The sequence below is a fragment of the Vicugna pacos genome, chromosome 6 (assembly GCF_048564905.1).
Source record: "Vicugna pacos chromosome 6, VicPac4, whole genome shotgun sequence".
Lineage (NCBI taxonomy): Eukaryota > Metazoa > Chordata > Mammalia > Artiodactyla > Camelidae > Vicugna > Vicugna pacos.
This window is the reverse complement of record NC_132992.1, coordinates 87,227,339-87,249,995: the sequence shown is the minus strand read 5'-3', so window position 1 is coordinate 87,249,995 and position 22,657 is coordinate 87,227,339. Positions and strand designations below refer to the sequence as shown.

Sequence of the window (22,657 nt, the reverse complement as noted above, 5' to 3'; positions counted from 1 at the left end):
GGAACGTTCGAGTGAAGGACTGTTGGCTGTTTGGGCTTTTTTTTTTTTTTTTAACACTTATTGGTTTATTTAAATTTCCTATTTCTTCTTGCCCTAATTTTGGTATTTTATAAGTTTCTAAGAATTTATTTTAGTTTTGTCTTTGAACTCTCAGAATACAGTTGTTTTATTTTTAAAACGATTTACTTGACGCTGGCTCCGACTAAGGGCCATCGACTGCCATTGGTTGGTGTCTGTTAGGCCTTTCTTAGTCTATAGGTTTCCATTCATCTCTCCCTTTGAATTTGCGGTTTGCTTGTTGAAGAAGTTAATGAGGCTGCTTTTAACTGTAACCAGCAGAAACCCAGGAGAGCATGATGAAGCTAAACATTTCTTTGCTATAAGGAAAGGCCAGGGTGAGGGTAGCACGGCCTCGGGAATAGACTGGAACAGAGCTCTCTGCACCTCTCCCCCTCCCATCTTCCCCACCCCATCTCTCATCTCCGTGTCTCTGTCTCTCTTCCTGATTGATCTTCCTGCTCTCCAGTCTGCGTGGCAGCCAATGGCCCCTGTGCCACCCACTCCATTCAAGGGACCAGTCAGATGGAGGCTGGAATCAGATGCATCCTCAATTCCCAAGAAGGTGCTCAAGTCCGACGTGGGTCCAGTGGCCGTTTCATTGGCTTCCAGGGTCCCACTGCCTTTACCTCCTGGATCAATGGCCCAGGGTCGGGGCGGGCATCCTCATACAAGGGGGTGCCCAGCAGAGCACTCCGGAGTGCACACCACAGTCACAGCACCTGTCCCCCAGGGTTGTGGGTCAGAGAAAAGAGATGAGGCATGCACAGCCCGGGGCATGTAGTGAGCCAAAAAAACATGGACGCTTTAGCAACAAAAAACAGACACCAAAAGCTCTTAGGAGTCGTAACACTTAGGTCACACATGGCAGTGTCACATGGCACGGCACCCCTTTTCCGCCCAAAGGGCAGTTGGAACCATCATCTTTTTTATTTTTTTGAATATAAAAAATTTTTAAATTTGTGACAGTGGTGTGGTTTTACACACACTAGGGTTTGTTTTTTTAATGAAAATACAGTTGATTTACAGTGTTTCAGGTGCACAGCAAAGTGATCCAGGTACACACATATATATTCTTTTTCAGATTCTTTTCCATTACAGGCTATTACACAATATTGAATTAGTTCCCTGTGCCCTACAGCAGGTCCTTGTTGTTTATCTATTTTGTATATAGTCGTGTGTACCTGTTAGTCCCAAATCCCCAGTTTATCCCTCCCCCTCTTCCCCTTTGGTAACCGTAAGTTTGTGTTCTATACACGCAGCATCTCAACTGGCTGTTCATTTAAGCCAAGTGCCAAGATGCCAAATCCGGGCCCAACGTGGCCCCTGGGAACCGTGTGCAGGTGATGGTCCTCATGCAGTCAGGCTTGTTCCTTGGGACCTGAACCTGGGCGGAGAAGATGCTGGCCTGGAAAGACTCCAGATCCAGCTCCCACTGACAGAGCCATGGTGGTCTGTCCCTCCAGAGACGGGCGGTCTCAAGCCCCTCGGACCAGCGCACCGCAGAGCTGGTCCCGTACTGATTCCTGGGTTATCTTCATCCGGGCTCTCTCGGTTCAGTCCCGTGGGTTCTACCTGAGGCTGTGGCTCACATCAACAGCCTGAGCAAAACCATAAGCAAAAAAGGGAACAAAAAGGAGAGAAGACCTCTGTTCCTAGAGCCACCAACAAATGGTGAGGTTAGATGGACAGATTAGAGATGAGCGTCACAGCTGGGAAGTGAGTGATCCAGGCCGCATCAGGATGGGTGTGGTGGTCTGGGAGGCCAGATGCAATGGGCAGACTGGTACGGGGGCTTTCCGTTCATTCATGCATTCATTCAGTAAGCATCTATACTTATGCACCAGGCATGGGCAGGGGGCGGGTAGCAACCATGTACAGAACACTCTGTTTACTTACAGATTTACTCATTTATGTGTCTGTTCATTCATTTATTATACCTTCCTTTCTTGAACAAAAACATTTAGTATAGTTTACGTGATCCACAAAATAAAGTTGAGAAGTTTATAAGCAAAAGAATCTGTATCAAAATCAGGTGACCCTTTGTATCTGGGTTCTGCATCCATGGATTCAACTAACCACAGGTAACACATATTCCAAGAAAAAAGAAAAATTTCCAAAAAGTTTCAAAAAGCAAAACTTGAATTTGCCATGGGGGCAACTATTTAAGTTGTGTTTTTTGAAACTTTATGGAAAAAAATTTTTGAACATGTGTTATCTGTGGTTACATTGCATGTACAATGCATTTACATTAATTAGGTCTTATAAGTAATTTAGAGATGATTTAAAGTATATAGGAAGATGTGTCTAAGTTAGATGCAAATATGACACTGTTTTATATATGGGCCTTGAGCATCCCCAGATTTTGTTATCCATGGAGGTCCTGGAATCAATCCCCCACAGATACTGAGGGACAACTGTAATATTTTTGTAAAAATTGAAGTCCAGTGGAAAATTTGTATCTAGACATGCAGGCCACAGTTCCACTCATTCGTTAAACTTGGGCTTCAAGTTTAATGGTGAATTTCCTGACAGCAAAGTGAAAAAGGAAACTGAACTGGTTACGAGATTCCTTGTTGCTCCCGAAGAGGAAAATCTGAGCATTTGCAGTGGCCTCTGCCCCTTTGTACTAAGAACCTGATCAAGAATCCATTAGTGATAGGATGTCCTTTCTGTTAGTGGATTAGTGTGTTTTCATCTAAATAAATGTACAGGTTTATTTTCAAGTAAAAATTCACCCTTGACCAACCTGTGACAAGGACTCATTTTCATAGCATTTCTGGTTGGAGGAATTACTGTAGTTTTTAAAGAGACAGCAAAACCTTCTTCCAACAGATTTTCTGGCAGCCTGAAAAAGACATTCACTAGGGCGTTCTAGCCAGAATCTCAGAGTATCTGTGTGTTTTTAGTTTTTCTCTAAAATGTTAAGGTTTGAAGAACAGGCAATATCTGATCTCTCCAGGTATCCCATTCTCCATTGGTCAGCTCTGAATGGCCTCACTTTCTGATGTCAGACCAAAACCTGTCATCCTCTAACTAACTGTGGTACCCATGGAACTTTTCTCTTTTCCTCAAGGCAAGCTTGGAGATCATGGAAGCCTGATTTCAGAGAGGTAGTGAGCACCTCGTCCTGGGAGGCATTCAAGTGGACTGTATGAATACCTTGACGGCAGTGTTGGATGAGAAGCTACTTTGGGTATTTAAGGGCCTCTCCAACCAGAACAGTGGACGGCTGAGTGCCCTGGTGGACAGGATAATTCTGGGTTCCTTGTGGTGCCAAGAAAATGGGGGAGAAGATAACTCTCCTTGAACAAAATGTAATCTACTGAGAAATTTTACCTACAAGTAGCTGTGTGTAGTTTTTTCTTACCTGTTTCCATTTAAACTTTACAAAAGAAGAAGGAAAGGGTTGATGGCTTGGGGTGGTTTTTCTTCTCCGAGCTCCCTTGGAGTCTTTAGACAAAGTGGACATTTAGCAGGGGGTGAGGAGGGAGAGGCTCGGTGATAAGACCTGGTTTGCAAAAGGCCAGTTGCTGAAGACAGAAAACAAAGGCAAGATTTCCTTAAAAGTCTGGTTGCCCAACTGATTTTTCTAACTGGTTTCAGGGATGGGAGGAGAAAATCCAAGTGGATTTCTCTGACTTGCAGGGACCAGACACTCAGTTTTTCTGCTGCTTTTATTCCCCACACACCTTCTGCCACCACTACTCTTTGCTTTCCTTAAGCAGTAAACAGAATGCAAACAGCCTCTTGCTCCAGAAGCCCCAAACCGACTTTTAAAAGTTGGGCCGTGATGCGAATGGCCACCAGCAAGATGGAGAATGGCTGCTGGAATCAGACAGTGGGGCTCGTGAAGTCTAGAGCAGGGCTTGGCAAACGGGCGCCACCACCTGTTCCTATAAAGAGAGTTTTTAGTGGAGCCCAGCCGTGCCCATTTCTGGACAGCCAAGGCTGCTTTCCGCCACGGCCACTGAGTGGACTCGTTCCCGGAGACCATATGGCCCGCGAAGTCCAAAACATTCACTGTCTGGCCCTTGACAAGAAATATTTGCCAACTCCTGGCCTGGAGCAGTGGTTCTCAGCCCTGGCGCAGTGTCAGAATCACCTAGGGAGCTTTAAAAATGCAGATGCCTGGGCCCCACCCCCCAGGATTCAGCTTCAGTTAACCTGGAGTGGAGCCCAGGCATCGCTTTTTTTTCGAGTTTCCCCAGGTGGCTGTCCTGTGCAGCTAGGGTTGAGAATCACGGGTCTAGTCTCCACGGATTTTTCAAGATTATTTAACTGGACTTTGCCATCCTACAGGGTCTCTCCCCAGTGGCAATGACCTGACCTTGACCTCTGTGTCAGAGTGAGGCCCTTGAGGTCTGAATCCTTGTGGCTGGTGGCATATAAGAGACTTGCAATGACAGAATCCCTCCAGTGACCTTGAGAGCTTAAAGTCCCTGAAGAAGGTTGAAGGCACCTGTCCACATGACCTTGAGGTTGTGTGTGTGTGTGCGCTCGTGTGTGTGTGGATACAGACTCAGGCATGCACGCACACGGACGTGCACGAGTGTGTACATTTGGATGGTCTGTGTATGTAGATAACTTTTGTCTGTTTTCAAACAAATGCATTTCAGAAAGGAACCATGGTGTGTGCAGCATTCAGATTTGTCCCACTGGCAGCCTCTCAGTTCTCAGGCTAATAATTAACATGAAATGTTGGCTCCAGGAGAATGTGACACCTCTTGCCTTTCCCCGTCATAGCTTCCAGTGTTACCTCTCCTGCTCAGGGTAGGAATTTAAATTCACGCTGGTGTCCCTTTGCATTGGCAGGTAAAATTTGTAAATGGGAATTTCAGGGTTTGTTCTGTCCCTGGCATTTAAAGTAGGTATTAACCGCCTTGCCTTACACTGTCTTTTCCTCTCATGTGGCCGTTGGGGCCTTCTGCCCCTCCCAGTGCTGTCCCCTCCCAGCGTCTGCTGCCTAGAATGACCAGCTCATCCTGGTTTGCCTGGGACTGTTCCAGCTTTAGCCCTGAAAGTCCTGTGTCTGCTGAGATCCCCCGCTCAGTCCAGGGCACTCGGGGACAGTTGGTCACCGTAATTCTAGAGAATCTCGCGACTGATTGGCCTTTGCATGTACATAAAAGCATTAGTATTTGAAGGGTGAGTGTGGGGCTTTGTTAAAGACAGATGTGCTCAAAAATGCAAATCGAGGGCATTTGTATGCAGTTGAGTGTTTTAATCTCCTTTTTTAAAAATAGAAGAACCCGGAAAGTCAAGCTAACTCTTATTAGGTCTGTTAAACTCTGGGGACAAAACACCAGGTCAGCTTTTATTCTGCAGTTGAGCTCACCTGGCCAGGGAGCAGATTCTTCATGAAGGTTCTTGAAGAAGATGTTGGTTTCGAAGGGTCCAAGCAGCCCAGCGTGGTGCTGTGGAGAGGGTCCTGGCTCACTGTCACCAGACTCGACTCTTCCTTCGGCTGTGCCGACCGGGGCAGGTCGCTGTCCCTCTCTGAGACTTTCCTCGTCGGCACGGGAAGCACCGTCGCTCGCCGGTCGAGGTTGTGAGAATTCAGGGGCAGGTGCAGGGTCTCCTCACTGTGCCTGCAAAAATGTTGCCCTCTTCCCTTGACCCCTCCCTCCCTTGCACAGGGTTAGGGGCTGCTTCTCACTTAAGACAGGCGTAAGCCAGGGCGGGCAGCTGCTGTAACAGCATCCCGCAAATGACTGTGGCTTTGCTCAAGAGGGTGTGTTTCTCACCACTCAACAGTTCAGCAGTGGTGTCCCTCATCAGGCGGTACTTGTCCCCAGGGGCACTTGGGAGTCCAGACTCCTTCCCTCCTGCGACTCCATCCTCCTCTACATCTTTGGCATCGCCCCCGTGTAGTGGTCACAAGGCATGGAGGATTGTCCAGGCCTTGTCTGAAAGTGGCCTGCTACCCACATTCTGTCAGCCGGAACGCAGCCGTGAGGCCCCCACCACCTGCAAAGGAAGCTGGGAAATGTAACAGGTTTTGGCAAACACACATGGTGATTGATCTCTGCCCCAGGCAGTGTGGCTGCCTAATTTACTGGCTGTGAGGCTCTACAAGGATCTTGTAGACTCTGATATCTGTGATCAGTTTTATGCAGAGGAGGGATCTGGCTTCAAATGAGCTTGATTTAGACCAAGTTAAACAAATGTCTTCATTGCAGGACTTATCAGAGCCTTGAAAATACTAATCATAGTCATGAATGGAAAGAGAGGATGAGCTACTTCCCAGATTTATCAGGCTCCTCTTGTGAGAGGCCTCTTAGGACTAGTACTCTGCGGAATGTGACTTGGAAAATACTGCTTTAGAAGTTACTCACATCAGTATTCAGACACCAGGATAACTTTTGCAAAAACTCTGGTATTAAAAAAAAAAAATCACCAAAATTTGTGGTCCCCCAGGAATCACAGGATGAGGGGTCCATGAAGTGAGTCTCTATGGATGTGAAGAGAATATGTTTCTATCTTGTTTCCCTTCCTTCCTACTTTCCTCCCCTCCATCTCCCTCTCTCCCTCTCTCCATCCTTCCTTGTGGGACCTAGCAAAGGAAGCCCCGAAGGACGGGGTCCACATCTTATTTTCCATGGTTTAGTTTAGGCACCAACGCCTCTGCTTCCTAGATGGGTGTGTGAATGATCTGTCCAGCACGACCCAAGACCCCGTCTCTTTTTCAGCTGGACACGTCTGGCCAGTCGGCCTGGCTTGGTCGTGTCACCTGGTCTGCCCATCTGGATGGATGTTAAAATTCCTTTTCCTAAGCTTGGTTTTTATGGCTGGCTGGCGTCATCTGTCATAAATCAAGGTGGACTGAGGTTGAGCACTGAGATTAGACAGAATCATTCGCAGAAAAAACTAGAGCGGGTTTATTTTTCTATTTTACTTACAGACACCGACCCTGTATGTGCATATATACATCTATAGCTTAAAACTTAATTTGGTGTGTAATTGGGACTAGCTCTTTGGAGCCCTGGGTTATGTGTTTTGGAGCAGCTGAGAAGCAGGGGCATGGCGGGGCAGGACGTGGTATGTTAATTGGTGGCCTCTGGGACCTGTGAGAGAATTGGATTTAAGTCTCCCATTCGAATGAGCTTGGCAGTTTTATTTGAGTCTCTACCGGTGCATACTGGGAAGACCACTGGTTTGCACCGGCTGGAGCAGGTACTCACTCTTGGTCCAGGTGCCCATTGGGGCATCCCCGGCTGCACAAGGGACAGAGGCGAAGGCAGCGGAGGAGCCAGAGAGAGAGAGTGAGAGGGCCCCGCCAGCTCTCTTCCACTTTGCTGCACACTTACTTGTAGTAGTTGCATGCGGCTCGGCCTGTGGTCCCAAGGAGGGTTTTGCATTTTATTACCGAAATCTCGATAAAAGAGACTTGGGTCAGAGCAAACATTGGGGGAGGAAAAACAAAGGAAATTAAATGCAAAATCACCACTGGTGCAAACCACATGGAGGCCTTGGCTTTAATACTGCCAGAGCCGATGGGGGGACGTGGTCCCCAGGAGTCGGAACCAAAGGCCGTTGGCCTGGTATTCCTGAAGCCTGGCTCCTCTCCTATTTAAAAAGAAATTGCCATTTAATTTGTTTCTGAGTTTTATTTCTCAAGTGAACCAGCATGGGGCCATGTAATGAGGTTGTGTTTCTGGGAGGTGTTGAAAGACGGGCAAAGGAGTAAAACCACGGAGCGGGGGCCCGGCCTCTTCTCGGGGCGGCTGCGGGCTCCTGGGGGTCCTGCAGGCTTGAGGGGAGGCAGGGGCAGGCGGGGGCCACCCGAGGGCTGGCTTCTCTGTGCACTGTCCGCGGGGCAGCAGGGGCCCCTGTGTGGTCTGGTGGCTGTGTGGCCAGGAGAGAGAGGCGTCTACATCCCGGCTTGAAGATCCCCAGCTGATGGGGTGAGGTGGCATGGCTGAAGGGAGCCAGGGAGGCACTAAGAATGAGAGAGGGTCTGAGCCATGGAGGAAAAAAAAAGAGTATTTGGCAAGGGAGGGGAGTGGAGGAGGTCAGCTCAGACCAAGTGTGGGAAAATGTAGGTAAACTTCTCAGGAGGTCACTGAGTACAAGATTGGGCAAGAGATGTGTGGACCAGGTTGCTATGAGAGGAACCCCTCGAGGTTGTCCCCAGCAGGGGCTGTGGCTTTCCTAGAGCTGAGATGGCCCTCTGTTCAGGACCGTGCTTCGCAGCAAACAAGGCCTGGGGCATGGGAGTCGATGGGTGCTAGGGTCTTGCCCCCTGCACAAAACAGGAGTAGACCTTAAGTGTGGCACCTCCTGCCACCCTGCCTGCCCTACCTTCCTGGACGGGGATCGGGGGAGCCTTTGCCCTCGGTGACCCCGCCACTGGAGATGGGGAGACACCACCAGCTGTTGCCAGGGTAGCCACACCCCATCCCTACAGAAAGGGGGCCCACGTGCATGTCCCTGAGGCGCCACGAATTATAAGAAGGGATGAGTCTGTTTACTGGGCTCCTCTGTGTCCCTGCCTCCCCCCCACAGAACCATCATCATCTCTTCTGGTTGAGGGAGGCACTGTCTGTATTGTACAGAAAAGAAACTCAACCTCAGAAAAGTTCCGCATCTCACCAGAGCTTAGCAAGGACAACAGCTGCGTTTGTTCAGCCCTGACGCTGTGCCCGCCCTGGGATCGGCTCTTCCAGCTCCTCGGGATGAGGCCCCGGCTGCCTCCCTCCTCCCGCCTGGGCCGCCCCCCTGCAGCTGGAAACGCGTGCTCCTTGCTGACCCCTCGGGATGGCCATCAAAGAATGAACCTCCCCAGTGGGAATTCTGCTCCGCGGTCCTGCTGGGTGAGCTCGGATTCGGAGCAACTGTGTGAATTTAGCGACTCAAGTATCACCAGGCAGAGCCATTCGGACAAAGAAGGAAAGAACAGGACTTACTTGTCGTCGGTGCCAGTAGGCAGTGTTGCACTTAACGGTCACGGCAAGCCCCGGGGTGATATCTGTGCCCCCATCTTAGGGTCCGGGGGAGCCCAAGGGCCTGGTTCCAGAACACTGGATCTTTCCTCCTATACCCGCTGACGCCCCATCACCGTCTCTCTTCTGCCCAAGGTGACCAAGGAGTCTGTCACTTGTCTCTCTTCCCAGTAAGACCCGGGTTCTCCAGCCCTGTACTGTCGTCAGCCCCAGGCTGGTTCAATTCAGATTCCCAGGCCCCGGCCCCAGAGAGTGGGAGTCAGGAGGCAGTCAGGAATGAGCTTTTTAACTGGCACTCCAGAAGTTTTTGGCATTAGGGACCCATGGGCCACACTTTGAGAAATGCCATGTTGTTAGCTGATCATGTTGGAGTTGTGCACATGAGCACCTACAGGTGTGAACTCTGAGCCTGTGTGTGTGTGTGTGTGTGTGTGTGTGGTTCTAGGTGGATGGTTGTTAAAATGTCAATAGTGATGATTTCTGGGTGCAGTGAGATTTCAAGAGATTTTAGATCTATTTCTCTATGCTTTCCTATATCGTTTTAATTTTTTATAATGAGCATATATTTCCATCAACAGATAGAGCCATCAAGCCTTTCCCATAGGCGGGAAGGGCAGAAGTATCGCAGGAAATACTGTCTAGGAAGTAGGTCTGAGGGAAATGTGGACTTAGGGCCAGAAGGCCACAAGTGTAAACGAATCGATTTTTAACTTCCCGAGCCAGTATCCCTCCCTCTGTGGCCTCCAGGTCCTGAGCCTGCCAGTGAGGAGGAAGGAATGTCACACCTCCCATTTTCAAATTGTCTGTTCTTGGCAAAGCCGGGGCCCAAGTCATGCCTGGGAATGTGGGACAGTGGCGTTGAGCCAGGAGGCTGGGCCTCCCTTTGGGTCCCCGGAGTCCCAGGCCTGCCAAGCCCCTCCTGCTCCTCCACGCTGCCCGGCGCTCGGGCACCCTGGCCGGCCGGGCCGGGCCAGGCCGAGCCAGGATGGTGATTTTACAGCACTGTTACTACTCTGATGTTGCCCAGTAAACCCACATCGGGCCCCTCAAACCCTCCGTGAGAAGGCCAGACCCTTCCCGAGCAATGGTTTCCTACGCCTTTACAACGTGATAGGTGCCGTGGAAAAAAGGGGCCGTTGGATTTATGGAAACTATATAAAGTTTATAGTCTTGGCAGACCAGAAGTAGAAACGGCCCGTGGGGTGGGGGGGAGTATTTGGAAATGGAGAAGCCGTGAAAGGGGTCAGACCTGCATATCGAGACACCAGACGCAAAATACCCAAGGGCACGCGGTGTGCCGACGGGCCGGGGGAGGTGGCCCTTCTGGGACAGCCACTGAGGATGCCTTTCAGGCGGATCCCAGGATTCCGGCAAGGGAGGCACAGCTATCCTCATTCTGCAGAGGGGAGACTGAGGCAGAGGTGTTTTGAAAGTTCTGAACTTGCCCAAGGTCGCACAGCTAACGGTTTAAGGGCGTGTGGCTCTCAGGTGGGTGTTCTGGGGCAGGCGAAGTTCTCGCACTGTTTCTCTCCAGTGTATTGAGCGACGTGTCCCAGTTTCAGATCCAGAAAACAGGGTCTCCATACTCTATTTCAGTTTGGAACTCATCTGCTATTTGTGGTCTAGTCTCACGGGGTCCCCTGATATCTTCAGACCTCGCCTTGCCCTCCCATGGTTCTGCTCTGCTCTCGAAGTTGATTTGTGCCCAGATTCACCCACTGGCCTTGGCTGGAATGGAAATGAAGCCACCCAGAGGTTGGTTGTGGACCAGGTTGGGGCTGTAATGCTGTCTTCGCCTTTCGGGGTCCCCCGCGGGGTCCCCCGTGTATCACACTTCTAACAGGGGATCCTCTGAGGGGCTCCGGAGGAGTTGCCCATGGACTCCGAGATCACCTTTCCCATCCCATCAGCCAGCCCTGGAAATTTCTAATTGATTTCTCCTTGCTTATGTGCCTGAGGCATCCATGTTTTCTCTCTCCTACTTGGCTGTGAATTCTTAGAGTACAGATTCCATGAATGCTTAATTCTTCATTTTGATTTTGCCGACAGGGTCGGGCGTAGTTCCCAGCAAGTGGTAATCGCTGAATAAGTATCAGCTGGGTGGATGGATGGCTGGACGGATGGATGGGTGGATGGATGGATGGACAGATGGATGGATGGAATGATGGGTGGGTGGAAGGGTTGAGTGGATGGACGGATAGATGAGGCGTATATAGACAGACTCCCACTTCCTCATTCACACCCCTCCACACAGTTCCACTAACAGCCTAAGCCGGGTTCTCACAGGCTTTCGCTGAATGCACTTCTGTTGCAGGAGACAGACTTTGCTCTCTCTGAAGCCATATGGAGAAACCAGCCTGAGTGTTTGAATGTGTGTGTAAATACTTTACAGTCCCCATAAACTTGTTTAAAGACAGGTGGGGGTGAAGGTATAAACTGGGACAGTCTTTGGGGAGGGCAGTTTGGAAGTAGCTATTAAACTTTTAAATGTGCCTGCTACTAAGCCCCAGCAGTTCCACTGTTAGTCGTCAAGCGTAAGAAATACGTTCACACGTTTGTGCAGAGAACCACATGCCAGGGCGCTTGTGCGAGGATGCTAGTTGCTGCGCTGCTCAACATGGTGAAAAACCGGAAATAGCCCATGTTCCATCAACAGTGGGACAGACCCTAAACGGGGAAGACCCCTCGTATGGAAAAAGCGGCAGAGGCGGAAAGGTCTCTCCGTCTTCTGGAAAGTTCTGAGACTCTGTGACTCATGGCCCCCAGCCAGTGCCCCCTCCCTGCCTCGTTTGTATCAGCTTCTTTTCCTTTCCTCGCCTCTCTCCACCCACAAAACACATTTTACTGGAATTATATATCTAATCCTTATGCCTACTAGCCAGGGACCTTCCCTTACAGAAAAAGAGGAAAATGAGAAAAAAAAAAAAGGACCTATGTGCATAATTATTGTCTGCTGGCTCTTCAATTAAAAAGACTGAAAGGCACATTATTAAAATTTGATTTATGGGCATCACTATCTACCTAATAACGAGGCTGAGAGGAAAAAAGAACCACAGTCGTTACAGAAAACCATAGCCTTTTTTTTCCTCTGCCAGGAGATAAATGGCCTCTCATTTTCTTATTGCTAAAGAAAAGTGAAATGGTTTTAAGCAGATGTGATATGTTCTTCCAATATGTTGAAATCCAGAACTTAGTCATTTAAGAGTCATCTGGCTCTGACATTTCCAGGAAGCTTCCTGAGAGGCACAGCGGCTTGAGCTGCGGGGGCTGCGGTCCACAGAGCACCCAGACCCAGGCACGGGCATCACCGCCCATTGCGGGAACTCCCTCCAGGTCCCAGGGCGCCAAGCCAGCTGATGCCTAACAGCCCTCGAGAGGAAGCAGGAAAAGCATAGAATCTAGTTCCAAGTCCCACTTTTGTGGCTTACTAGCTCTTTGATCCTCAGTTTATTCACCTGTAAAATGGGAACAATCCCCTTACTAACTGTGATGCTGGGCAAGTGCCCCAGTTTTCCCATCTGAAGGTGTAAGAGCCCCTCCCTCTGAGGATTGTAGGAAGAATTAAAAGTGAATGCATGTAAAGTGCAGAGTTTGGTACCTGCAGCATGGCAAGTACTCAATGAATATTTTTTTTAAATCATTATCACTACTGCAGATGCCTTTTTGTCAGAATTATCTGAAGAGCTGGAATTCAAACCCAAGCCTTTCCATTCCCAGGATGCTGGCTGATGAGGGGCTGGCAGACCTGGGGGTGATGCCCACCTCTGTCTCCCTCCAGCTGATGCCTGGGTCAAATGTGGTACCTCTCTGAGCCGCATTTTGTTCATCTGCAATATAATAGTTTCTCCTTCGCAGGCAGTGTCAGGTTTAAAGATTAATGGAAACAAAGTGTCCAGGAGATAATTAGTGCTGGGTAGAGAGATGGTAATAACTCTTGACAAGGAAAACTCTTGCCTAAGAAACTTGTTTGGGAAATGCTGTCCCCTGAGAGACAGGATCTGTGTCTGGTTGGCATCCTCCCTGCTCCCTGGGGCTCTGCAGAACTCTTCCCTCCTGGAGGGTGCAAAGTATTCCCTGGCTCTAAAGATAATAGCTACAAAGAAAAAAAATGAGCAGCCATTGTAACAGAACTGTGTTGGGCTTGACCTACAGGATGGCAGGGATCTTACTGCCACCTGAAGTGAGCCGCTCCTTATTCTTCATGGGGCAGATCAGGCAAGGGGACTGATGATTGTCCCAAGGACACAAAGCTGGGAGGTGACAGAGCTAAGAGTCCAAGCCAGAACTAGCAAATCCCCACACACTCCAAAATCCTTTCCCAATACCTAGTCACTGACCTCCCCTCCACCTTACCCAGTCTCTCCTCCATCCCAGCAACTCTGACCCATCACTACTGCCAGGCAGGTGTGCAGCACCATCACCTTGTGCTTTGAACTTGCATCTTCCCACTGGCACTCCTCGAGCTGGAGCAGCCACTGCCCAAACTCTCCCATTAGCTTGTGTAGAACATTTCGTTCTGTGTTTCTGAATTTGTGGGGATTTAATCTATTTAAGATACTCAGGCTTGGGCTGGAGAAAATAGAATCTAGGTGGAACCTTGCCACCCCTCTTCCCCTTGCCAACTCCCTTCCGGGGAGGGCTCCCTCCATACATGGGACCTTCGGGGCTCTCCGTCCTGTGCAAGTTCCTTAGACTCTCCCCTTGGGAAGAGGAGGGTGGGATTTTGCAGGCAGTTCTTTTCACCCAGCTAATGGCATTTCTTTGTTTCCAGTTGAGAGGGAGACTGTGCAGAAGAGGACTTTTACTCGATGGATAAATCTACATCTGGAGAAGGTAAGCAGGGCATTGGGTTCATGTTAAGGGGTAGATTCCTCCGTGACTGAGTGCGCAGTTGAGCAGGGCGGTGAGGAGAAGTGGGGGCTCTGTGTTGCTGTGTTGTTGTTTTTCATTCATTCATTTGAATGTCTGCTGAGTACATTCTCGTTGCCTAGATGAAGCTCAGTGCTGGGACACGAAGGTGAGTAAGACACGGTTCTGTCCCCATGGGGTCATCCCTCTAGCTGGGGAAGGAGTCAATAGCAAAAGCTGGAAGACATTCATTGCTGAGCAGCCCAAACACGAGGTCGGGGGTGGGTATCTTGACTTCCAGTCTGGGGGTCAGGGAGGCTCTCAATAAGAGCCATTTATAGATATTTGGGTTGATTTAAGCAAGACCTTCTGACATTTTTTACCAAAGCCAGACTCCCTGGCTAATCACCCAGTGCTGCTAGTGATCAACAGTGTTACCTGCCCCTTTGGGTGCATCGGGCACCCTGCTGAGGGCATCACAGCTCTCCTCTCATCCTCAAGGCAAGCCCCATCATTTGCCCCCACCCCATCCTGTTACAGATGAGGAAGCAGAAGCTTTGAGACACGTTACATGGCTTCCCCTGCATATCCAACTTAGGGGACCCTCTTCTCCCTGCCCCCCCCCTTTTTTTTCCCTGACGTTCTCTGGGCAGGCAGTTTTGAACCGCATTTTGTCTGCAGGCTTCTCTTAAAACGAAAGCAGCTGAACCAGCTGCTCCTAAGAAGCAGACACAAGGAAGAGCAGCAGAGGAGGGACAGGACGGGAAGTGGATAAATAAACAGAAATCCGAACCCTCCTCACCCCTAGGTTCACCCCCCAACCGAGAACATTCTTAATTGCCTGGGGCTGGGGGAGGAGAGATTATTTTTCTCTTCATAAGAAAGCTGGCTTACCAGGATTCATTTTACTCACTTCACATCTTCTTAAATGTCACTATCTGGTTCTCTGAGACCGAGCCAGGAGTCTCATTTCTTTTTAAAGCTGGTAGTGTTCAAGTACCCCACTTCAGTGAGTTGAAGTGTGTGTATTTTCATTTCTCCTCTCCTCTTAAGAGGTGCAAGAGTAACTATTGACCGCCCTTAGAGTTAACCCCAAAGAAAGGTTCTTAGAGGAAATCACTGAAATGATTAGAAAGCAGAGAAAATAAATGTGGTTTTTAGGAAGTGGAGCTCTTGACCGAAATTCGGATTCGCGTAGTATAAACTTGAGGCCTGAAATATTTCCCAAGCAGACACCTGACCACCCACACCTCCACTCCCCACCTGTAGAATGGGTCACACTCGACCCAGGAGGTGCCTGAACTCTTCGGGGAAAGACTGTATACATCACGGATGAAGCATTGTAAATCATTTGCCAGTTGTTTTGACTCGTGGTGCATTTTCGGCAGTGCTCATAAAGCGAAGTGTTATTTTTGGAAAAAAAGGAAAACCGTTCCCGAAACCCGAGTTCACTGAACTCCTAAATTAATGCCTGATGTGTGTCAGGGTGGCTGCAAATTCCTCCTGGTGGACAGAGTTTAGCCATGGTGTATTTCTTTCTCTTTTTTTTTTTTAATTAAAAAATAAATACAGAAAAGTACAGAGAGCAATAGAGCAGACACCTGTGCTCACCCCCCCAGACGAACTTCTGTTAGCATTTATCGCATCCAGAATTTTCTCCTTGGCCATGCTTCTGTCTCGTTTTCGGGACAGGTGGGCAGCACCCACTCTCAGGATAAATCAGATAGCACCTGAAACTGATGGCCAATAAACAGGGCAAAATTAACAGCCGTGTTTCCAACCTTGAGACTTCCAAGAGCAACCTTTCATGTAAAGGAAACCCAGGAACTCCTTGGGGAAGTGGGCTTAACTGCAATTTGAAGGCTGTCAGAAATATTTACTGAGTCTCTGGCTTCTGGGAAAATTCCTTAATTTACCGAAGGAGTTAGATCATGAAGAAACCCCTGGGGGTGCTGTTTACTCGGCCATACCAAGCCCATGAAGCCCACGGAACGTCTGGGGCCCCGAGGAGTGTTTGCACTGGAGCGGGTTCAATTCCTCCTCCTGCCACCTCGCAGGATGGACGCCGGCCAAGGGCCCGTTCGCTGCTGCCGCCGCCGCCGTGCTGAGGCGCTTACAGACACTGTCAATGGAAATTATTCTCCAGCTTCAACCCCCAAGCAAGTCTTGGCCACGGTCGGGGCTGGTGACTGCAAATTCTGCGAGTCCATCCATCAGGGGCTGTTTTGTTCAGGCCTCGCGTTTCTGCCTCGCGTTAACAGGAATAACATTTCCGTAAGCGTCTCGGTAACCTGATGCCGGCCTGCTCGGCCTGGAATGTTCCCCCGGAGCAGCGGGGAGTTTGCAAAGAAAATAATTTGCCTTTTGGTTCAAAGTCGCTGTTGCCCTTGAAGCAGAGCCCTTTTCTGTGCACCTGTGGGTGGAATCGCCCTGTATTTTGACTAACTGGGGGTGAGGGGGCTCGTATAAGACGTAAGGAAATGCCACCTTCCTTAATAAAGAAAGAAAACCCAGACCCTCCAAGGCTTTCACGGGGAAGAGGCCTTCCCAGAGGAAATGGGTGGCTGGGCCACAGCTCCAAGATTTCCAAGCTTTTCCTGACCCCTGGCCCTCTGGCTGGTGACAGCTGCCCCACCCCCATTAATCCCGTCTCCTGTGTGAACACCCCCTTCATTGTACCCAAGAGCAGAGGGAGTCCCCAGCCTAACTGTTCTAATGATTCCGAAGGCCCCAGTACTGAAGAATAAGTAGAATTCATGCTGAGGAGGAGGGCTGACGAAAGATGCAGGTTCCTGGACCCTGTTCCCCGAGTCTTAAGTAAGTCCCGACCATACTGCAGTCAAGGAGTGCTTATCGAGCTTGTTGCTGCCTTCAACAGCAACCTTTTTTGAAGCAAAGTCTTACCTGGAACCCTAAAGAAAGGTCAGTAAGAGCGGAGCACCTCTGACTGAGGGGAGAGCCGTAAGTCAGCCTCTTTCTTCAACCCCCTCTGCCCCCAGAGGGCTCCCTGAAGCCCAGGCTTCCAGGGAAGCATGGTTTGCAAACCCCTGTGCTGGAACACCTGACCCACAAGTTCCAGCCGGCCCCGCGGACTCCAGGCCACGTCCAGCCGAGCTCTTGATGGACACAGTACAGTGTAGGTCCACCTAGACCTCGGGCCTCCCCAGGTCAGAGGGGAAAGCAGTGGGCACCCATTTCTGCACCAAAGCCCCCTCCACACTCCAAAGCCTGTGCGGAGAGTGGCCTTTTCTCCCAGAAAAGGGAGAGGGAAGAGCCTAGGTGAACTGGGAGCCAGGCTGCCATTTGCTGACCCGAGCAACCCAGAAAGAGAAGCACGTGGGGGTGATTGAAGAGCCGTTCCCCATTTGCAATTAATTTGAAACTAGGGAAAGCTAACTTTGGCTAAATTAAGCTAAGTGTATCCATCTACCAAAAAAAAAAAGTACTATTCTTACTAGAACTTCATTACCAAAAAAAAGAAAAAAGAGTACTCAATTATTATATTTTGTATTTCCTCAATAAAAATTTCATGAAAATTAAAAAAAAAAAAAAGAGAGAGAACTATTTCCTGCGGAGGAGTACCAGCTAAGGACATCTGCCTTTCATAACTTACCACCAGTAGGCATACGCCCCCTGGATGAAATGCCTCACTGATGAGGGTACCCCAAGACTGTGCGGGGACAGACCAGTCACCAGTAAGCTGCTTTCCAGATGCTCTCAGTAGCGGAAGACAGATGGGGGAGGGACTTCACCTGCGTGAGCTTATTCCATTTTAGCCCCTGTCCTCCGAGACCTTCCAGATAAGGACACCCAGGCCCAGGGAAGGTGAGGAGGATGCCCAAGCCAAGTCCCTAGAAAGAGCAGAGCCCAGATTTGAGCTCAGGGGTGTGTAGCCCCCTTGCTTCTTAGTGGAACAGGTAAAAGGCGCATTGAGGTAACTTGTTTATCTCAGGAAGCCTGGATTTTGCGGAGGAATGCAAGGAGCAGCGTTCACCTTTGTGTGTGTGTGACTTTTGTGTATAATTTTGATTAGTTTGATCTGTTATAATGAGCAGGTATCACTTTTGTAGCTGGACAGATAAATATCCACGAACATATACATATAAATCAACTGTTGAGTTCCTAACAGACCTACAAACTTGGCAGTGGAAGAAAAGGTTCCCTCCCTCTCCCCCAACAGTCAGCCACTGTGCAGGGCCACCCTCCGCTCCCTCCCAACAAGTCACGCACGGCATCCACCCTCCTGGCCTCCTCTGCCAAGGGTCCCACCACCTCCAGGCTTGGACCCACTATTGATGAAGTGACAGAGGGCACCTCAGGCCGGTGCACAAACAGGGACGGAGAAGTACTGGAGGTGAGGAGGCCCTGCTGACATCTGGACTGAGGCCCAGAGGGTCACCGACCCAGGGTCGTGCCATCACGGTGTGGACCCAAGTTGCACGTGTGTTCAGCCAGCATGTGCTGATGAGGAAACAAGACTGCAGCAAAGAGCTGACTTGACCAAACCCTGGCCACGTTACCCAGCCTGTTTCCCTAAATCTGAGGTGAAAGGCTTATACTAACTTCATGTGAGCTCTACTTCTAGAATTATTTTTACATATATATAATTTTTTTTAATGGCAGTACTGGGGATTGAACCCAGGACCTGGTGCATGCTAAGCACACATTCTACCACTGAGCCATACCCTCCCCCCAGAATTATTTTATTCTCTGAAAGGTTGTAATGAAAACATACATGTCTTTCTCCCCTTAAGCAGAAATATGGGTATAATCTAATATGGGGGCCTGAGATCGCAGGTAGAAGGGTCCCCAAGGCACTGCTGTCCGGGCCCCGCCTGCAGGGGGCGGGCTCACCACCTCCTTGGGTGGGCTCTGCTGTCGGGAGGCAGATCCGGAAGCCTGGCAGTTTCTTCTCCAGTGAAACGTACAGTTCTGAAACAGTTTTGTGGATTACTCAGACCACTAATTGGCTGCTTTCTTTCCCCTTCTTCCGTAGTGCGACCCACCTCTAGAAGTTAAAGATTTATTCGTCGATATCCAAGATGGCAAGATCCTAATGGCTTTGTTAGAAGTCCTGTCTGGGCGAAATCTGGTACGTATGTCCCAGAAGGGTCAGGAAGAAGTAAAAATGCGAAGGGAAACAGTGCTGGCGGGTTTTTTCCATACAGATCTTTGTGTATGTACACATGCCTGACCGTCCATAAATCCTGCGACAAGAAACTTGGGAGGGTGACATTCCTTCCTCAGTGACTAAGACTGATAGAATCCTGTGTAACTAAGCACACATACTTTAGCAAGTAAATGAATAAACGCCCCATGTTTTCTGAAACTGAGGCTGAAGATCGGAAGTAGATCATGAGAGTTTGGCCAGCCAGCCCTTACAATAACTAGAATGATGGCTAAGAGTCGGGAAGATGGAGGAGAAAGGCATCTTATCAACCAAATTCTATAATCCACCCCAAGGCAAAAACTAGATTCATGGGCTTCTGGAATCTTCTTGTGAGTATGACCGAAATTGCTCTCCATGGCGCCTGCGTCTGCTGTGTGCAGGGTAGTCCTCTTTTGCCCCTTCACAGAGCAGGATTTTTCAGCCTCGGCACTGTTGATATTTCGGGTCGGATGGCTCTTTGTCATGGGGGGGTGCTGTCCCGGGCAGTGCAGGATATGTAACAGCATCCTTGGTCTCTACCCACTGGGTGCCAGTAGCACCCACCCCCAGGCATGACAACCAACAATGTCCCCAGACACTGCCACGTGTTCCTCGAGGGGGTACAGTGATCTGGCCAAAATGCCAGTAGTGTCGATTCCGAGCATCCTGCCCCAGAGTCAGGTGTTTGATTTGACCCAAGTGGCCCATCACTGCTGATACAGAAGTGCGGTGATGGAGTCACAGCTTTGCCAAACCGTGGCTCAGCCCCAGGGGACCCGTCTGGGTCTGCTCTTAACTGTAGGTTTAAAGGCAAGAGCCCCTACCTCTGTTCTGAGATCTCAAGTTGCTGGAGTCTTGCTCACCACACCCCTTAACCCTCCCTCGCCTTCCCATTCCCAGCAGCAAAAGGGGAGGTGCCCGTGAGCCGCGCCGGGGGCTGTGCAGAGTTACATGATGAGTTCTAACGAAGGGCGGACCCATCGCAGCAAAAATAGTGTTTGGTTTCTTTGCAGGTCTCACGAGGGGCCAGCAGCCAAGTCCCCGAAAGGCAGCCTTTAAAAGTGTATTCTGCTCCCCTGTTCTGTGTTTCCAGCAGCACAGGCTCCTGCCTTGTTGCCAGAGCACTGGTCAGGAGCTACCCTGTCTTTGGGGGGCCTCTGTAGGGAGTCTTTGATCTTGGAGCCCAGCCAAGAACAGCCAGGACCTTAGCCATTAGCTTGGGTTGGCAGTTTGCACCGTGTGGAAGTGACGTCCACTGGTTTGCCTTGTGGTGTCAGCCACCCACCTGGAGGACCGTGGGTGAGCTTCAGTTCAGGACTGGTTTACTCTGATGATGCTCCAGAGTGTACAGTGAGCGCTGTCAGAGTTTTTGCTTCTGCAAGCACCTTCTCTCTCTCTGTTTCTCTCTCTCTCCCTCTCTCTCTCTCTCTGACCCAGGATAAATGTCCACAAAGCTCTTGGCCACAAAACAGAAACATCTGCTGCCGCCAGGGAGGGGTTGCTGGATGATTTAGCAGCTGTGGGTGACGCTCCGAGCTGGTGCTCTCCGCCCTGACAAAAACCATCAGTGCAGCGAGGAGCGCATGTCACTGACGGTCTCCGGAGGCGGGGGGAGTATCAAAAGCCAGGAGCTGGGTCAGAGAGAAAGATTCGACAAATCTGTCCCTTGTTTCACCCCTGGATTCCCCCCACTCACCAACTCGAGTGAGTTTAGTCCCAGGAACCATAAATACAGCGATCTGCAGGGACCCTGATGCTAAGGTTGTGTGTCCCGGGCCCCATGCACGGGTTTGGATGCTGTCCATGCGGACTGTGCTCTAAGCCCCTAACCTTCTCTTGAGAGTGATATGAAAAAGGTAAAGAAAAAGACAGGCACCCCCATGGCGCCACTCGGGGCGGAGGGCCTATCTTGGCTTAACCGCTGGTTTTGTTCTGTTTCGTGTTACAGCTGCATGAATACAAATCCTCGTCCCACCGTATTTTTCGGTTGAACAACATAGCGAAAGCACTTAAGTTTTTGGAAGATAGCAATGTAAGTATTTGAAACACATCTTGTTGACATAGCCTTTCCTGTGACAAAATTTGTAGTTGTGTGCTGGTCACAAGAGACACGGGCAGAGGGGACCCTGCCGAGGTGGTTGAATGAAGCGCAGTTGAAACGTGAGGGGGCTCGCATGTCTGAGCCGTCGGTGGGAGGTACAGCCCCGAGTCCCCGCGCAGCCCTCCAGCTCCATCAGGATGGAGATGCCCGGGGACATCCAGGAGTAGGGAGGGCGGGAATACGGCTGGCTCTCAGTCGGAATTCTCCTTTCCTTTCCTTTTCTTTCTTTCTGTTCTTTTTTCTTTTTTTTTTTTAAGATAAGAGTAGAGTGAACATATCAGAGTGTAAAACTTTCTCTTAGGACTCAGAATATGGGAGAAGCAAGGAGGAAAGGGGGGCTAAGTGAGCCGGGGGGAGATTACATAATTCTTTTTCTTTTCTGGGTTTTGAACTCAGCTTCGTGTCCTTCGAAAATGGGAAGGAGTGACCCTAGAGGGATGACATTTCCAAAATTCCCCTTTCATTAAGTTTCACCAGTTAATCTGGGGAAAACCCCCTCAGCGTGCCTGACTCATCGCATGTCCGGGAAGACTTCATCATAAAGTGTGATTCCTTTGGGGTTCCTGGTGGTGAGCGGGAGCTGACTGGGCTGATTTAAGCAGAAAAGGCATTCGTTGAAAGGATGCCAGGTTGTCACAGAAGGATTTGAAAGACTGGGGAGTCAGGGATGGAATGCCAGGTTGCTAAGTGCCAACACGCCCACAGAACACCCCCCCCCATGCAAGGACCCTTGTGGGCTCTGCACTATCCCTCTGCCTCTGGGCGGACATCGCTGCCCCCACCACACCTCCTGGAGTGAACTCTCAGTGTCACACATTCAGATTCAAAGGCCTAAGTGTCAAACAGGCACATTTTAACCAATCGGGGTTAAATCCATCCATCCATCCATCCATGCATCCATCAGAAAGCCTTATCCCCGCATGCTATTTCTAATTAGCAGTGGGTAACTGTCTTAGCCATCATGGTCCATGATCACCGATGTCAGTGCTCTGTGTTTGTCAAAGATGCATTAAATCTGGAGGTTTGGTGGTGTTCATGTAGGATGCAGACACACCTCGGGCACTTAGCATCTGTTCTTGGAAAAGAAAGACAGGCCTTACTAGCTGTGTGTCCTGGCCACGGTACATTGACCTGTCTGGAATTTCCTCACCGAATTTATGCTGTGGGGTTGTCGTGAGGACGAACTCAGCTAATACTTGTCAGGAGCTTAAGGTAGTGTCCATACGTGGTGGGTACCGTGTACGTGTTAAACACGCTTTTGCATGCTGGGGTCCCTGAAAGGTGGCCTGGGGCAGCGCCGAACAGCACAAGCGAGAATGAGAAACAGGCCAGGAGGGCATCAGGAAATAACATGTTTCAGCCTCCTTGGACACCCTCGTTCAGCTCAGACGTTGCTTCTCTCCAGGTGAAACTGGTTAGCATCGACGCGGCAGAAATAGCGGATGGCAACCCCTCTTTGGTTCTTGGGCTGATTTGGAACATAATCCTCTTCTTCCAGGTAAAATCATTTCCTTTCCGTATCACATGGTAACTGTCTCCTTGAGTCTGCGTTGCCCC

At 49.9% G+C, this 22,657-nt stretch overlaps 1 protein-coding gene across 4 annotated transcripts in view; it reads left to right on the top strand.

Annotated features, from left to right (window-relative positions):
• CLMN (calmin) overlaps nucleotides 1-22,657 on the top strand; it is a 102,854-nt gene that overhangs the window by 59,402 nt on the left and 20,795 nt on the right. For all 4 annotated transcript variants that reach the window (XM_072963659.1, XM_072963660.1, XM_072963661.1 and 1 more), the window contains exons 2-5: nucleotides 13,774-13,835; nucleotides 18,847-18,942; nucleotides 20,948-21,031; nucleotides 22,506-22,598. In XM_072963659.1, the coding sequence (XP_072819760.1) occupies nucleotides 13,774-13,835; nucleotides 18,847-18,942; nucleotides 20,948-21,031; nucleotides 22,506-22,598 (335 nt within the window). The remainder of the gene's footprint in view (nucleotides 1-13,773; nucleotides 13,836-18,846; nucleotides 18,943-20,947; nucleotides 21,032-22,505; nucleotides 22,599-22,657) is intronic.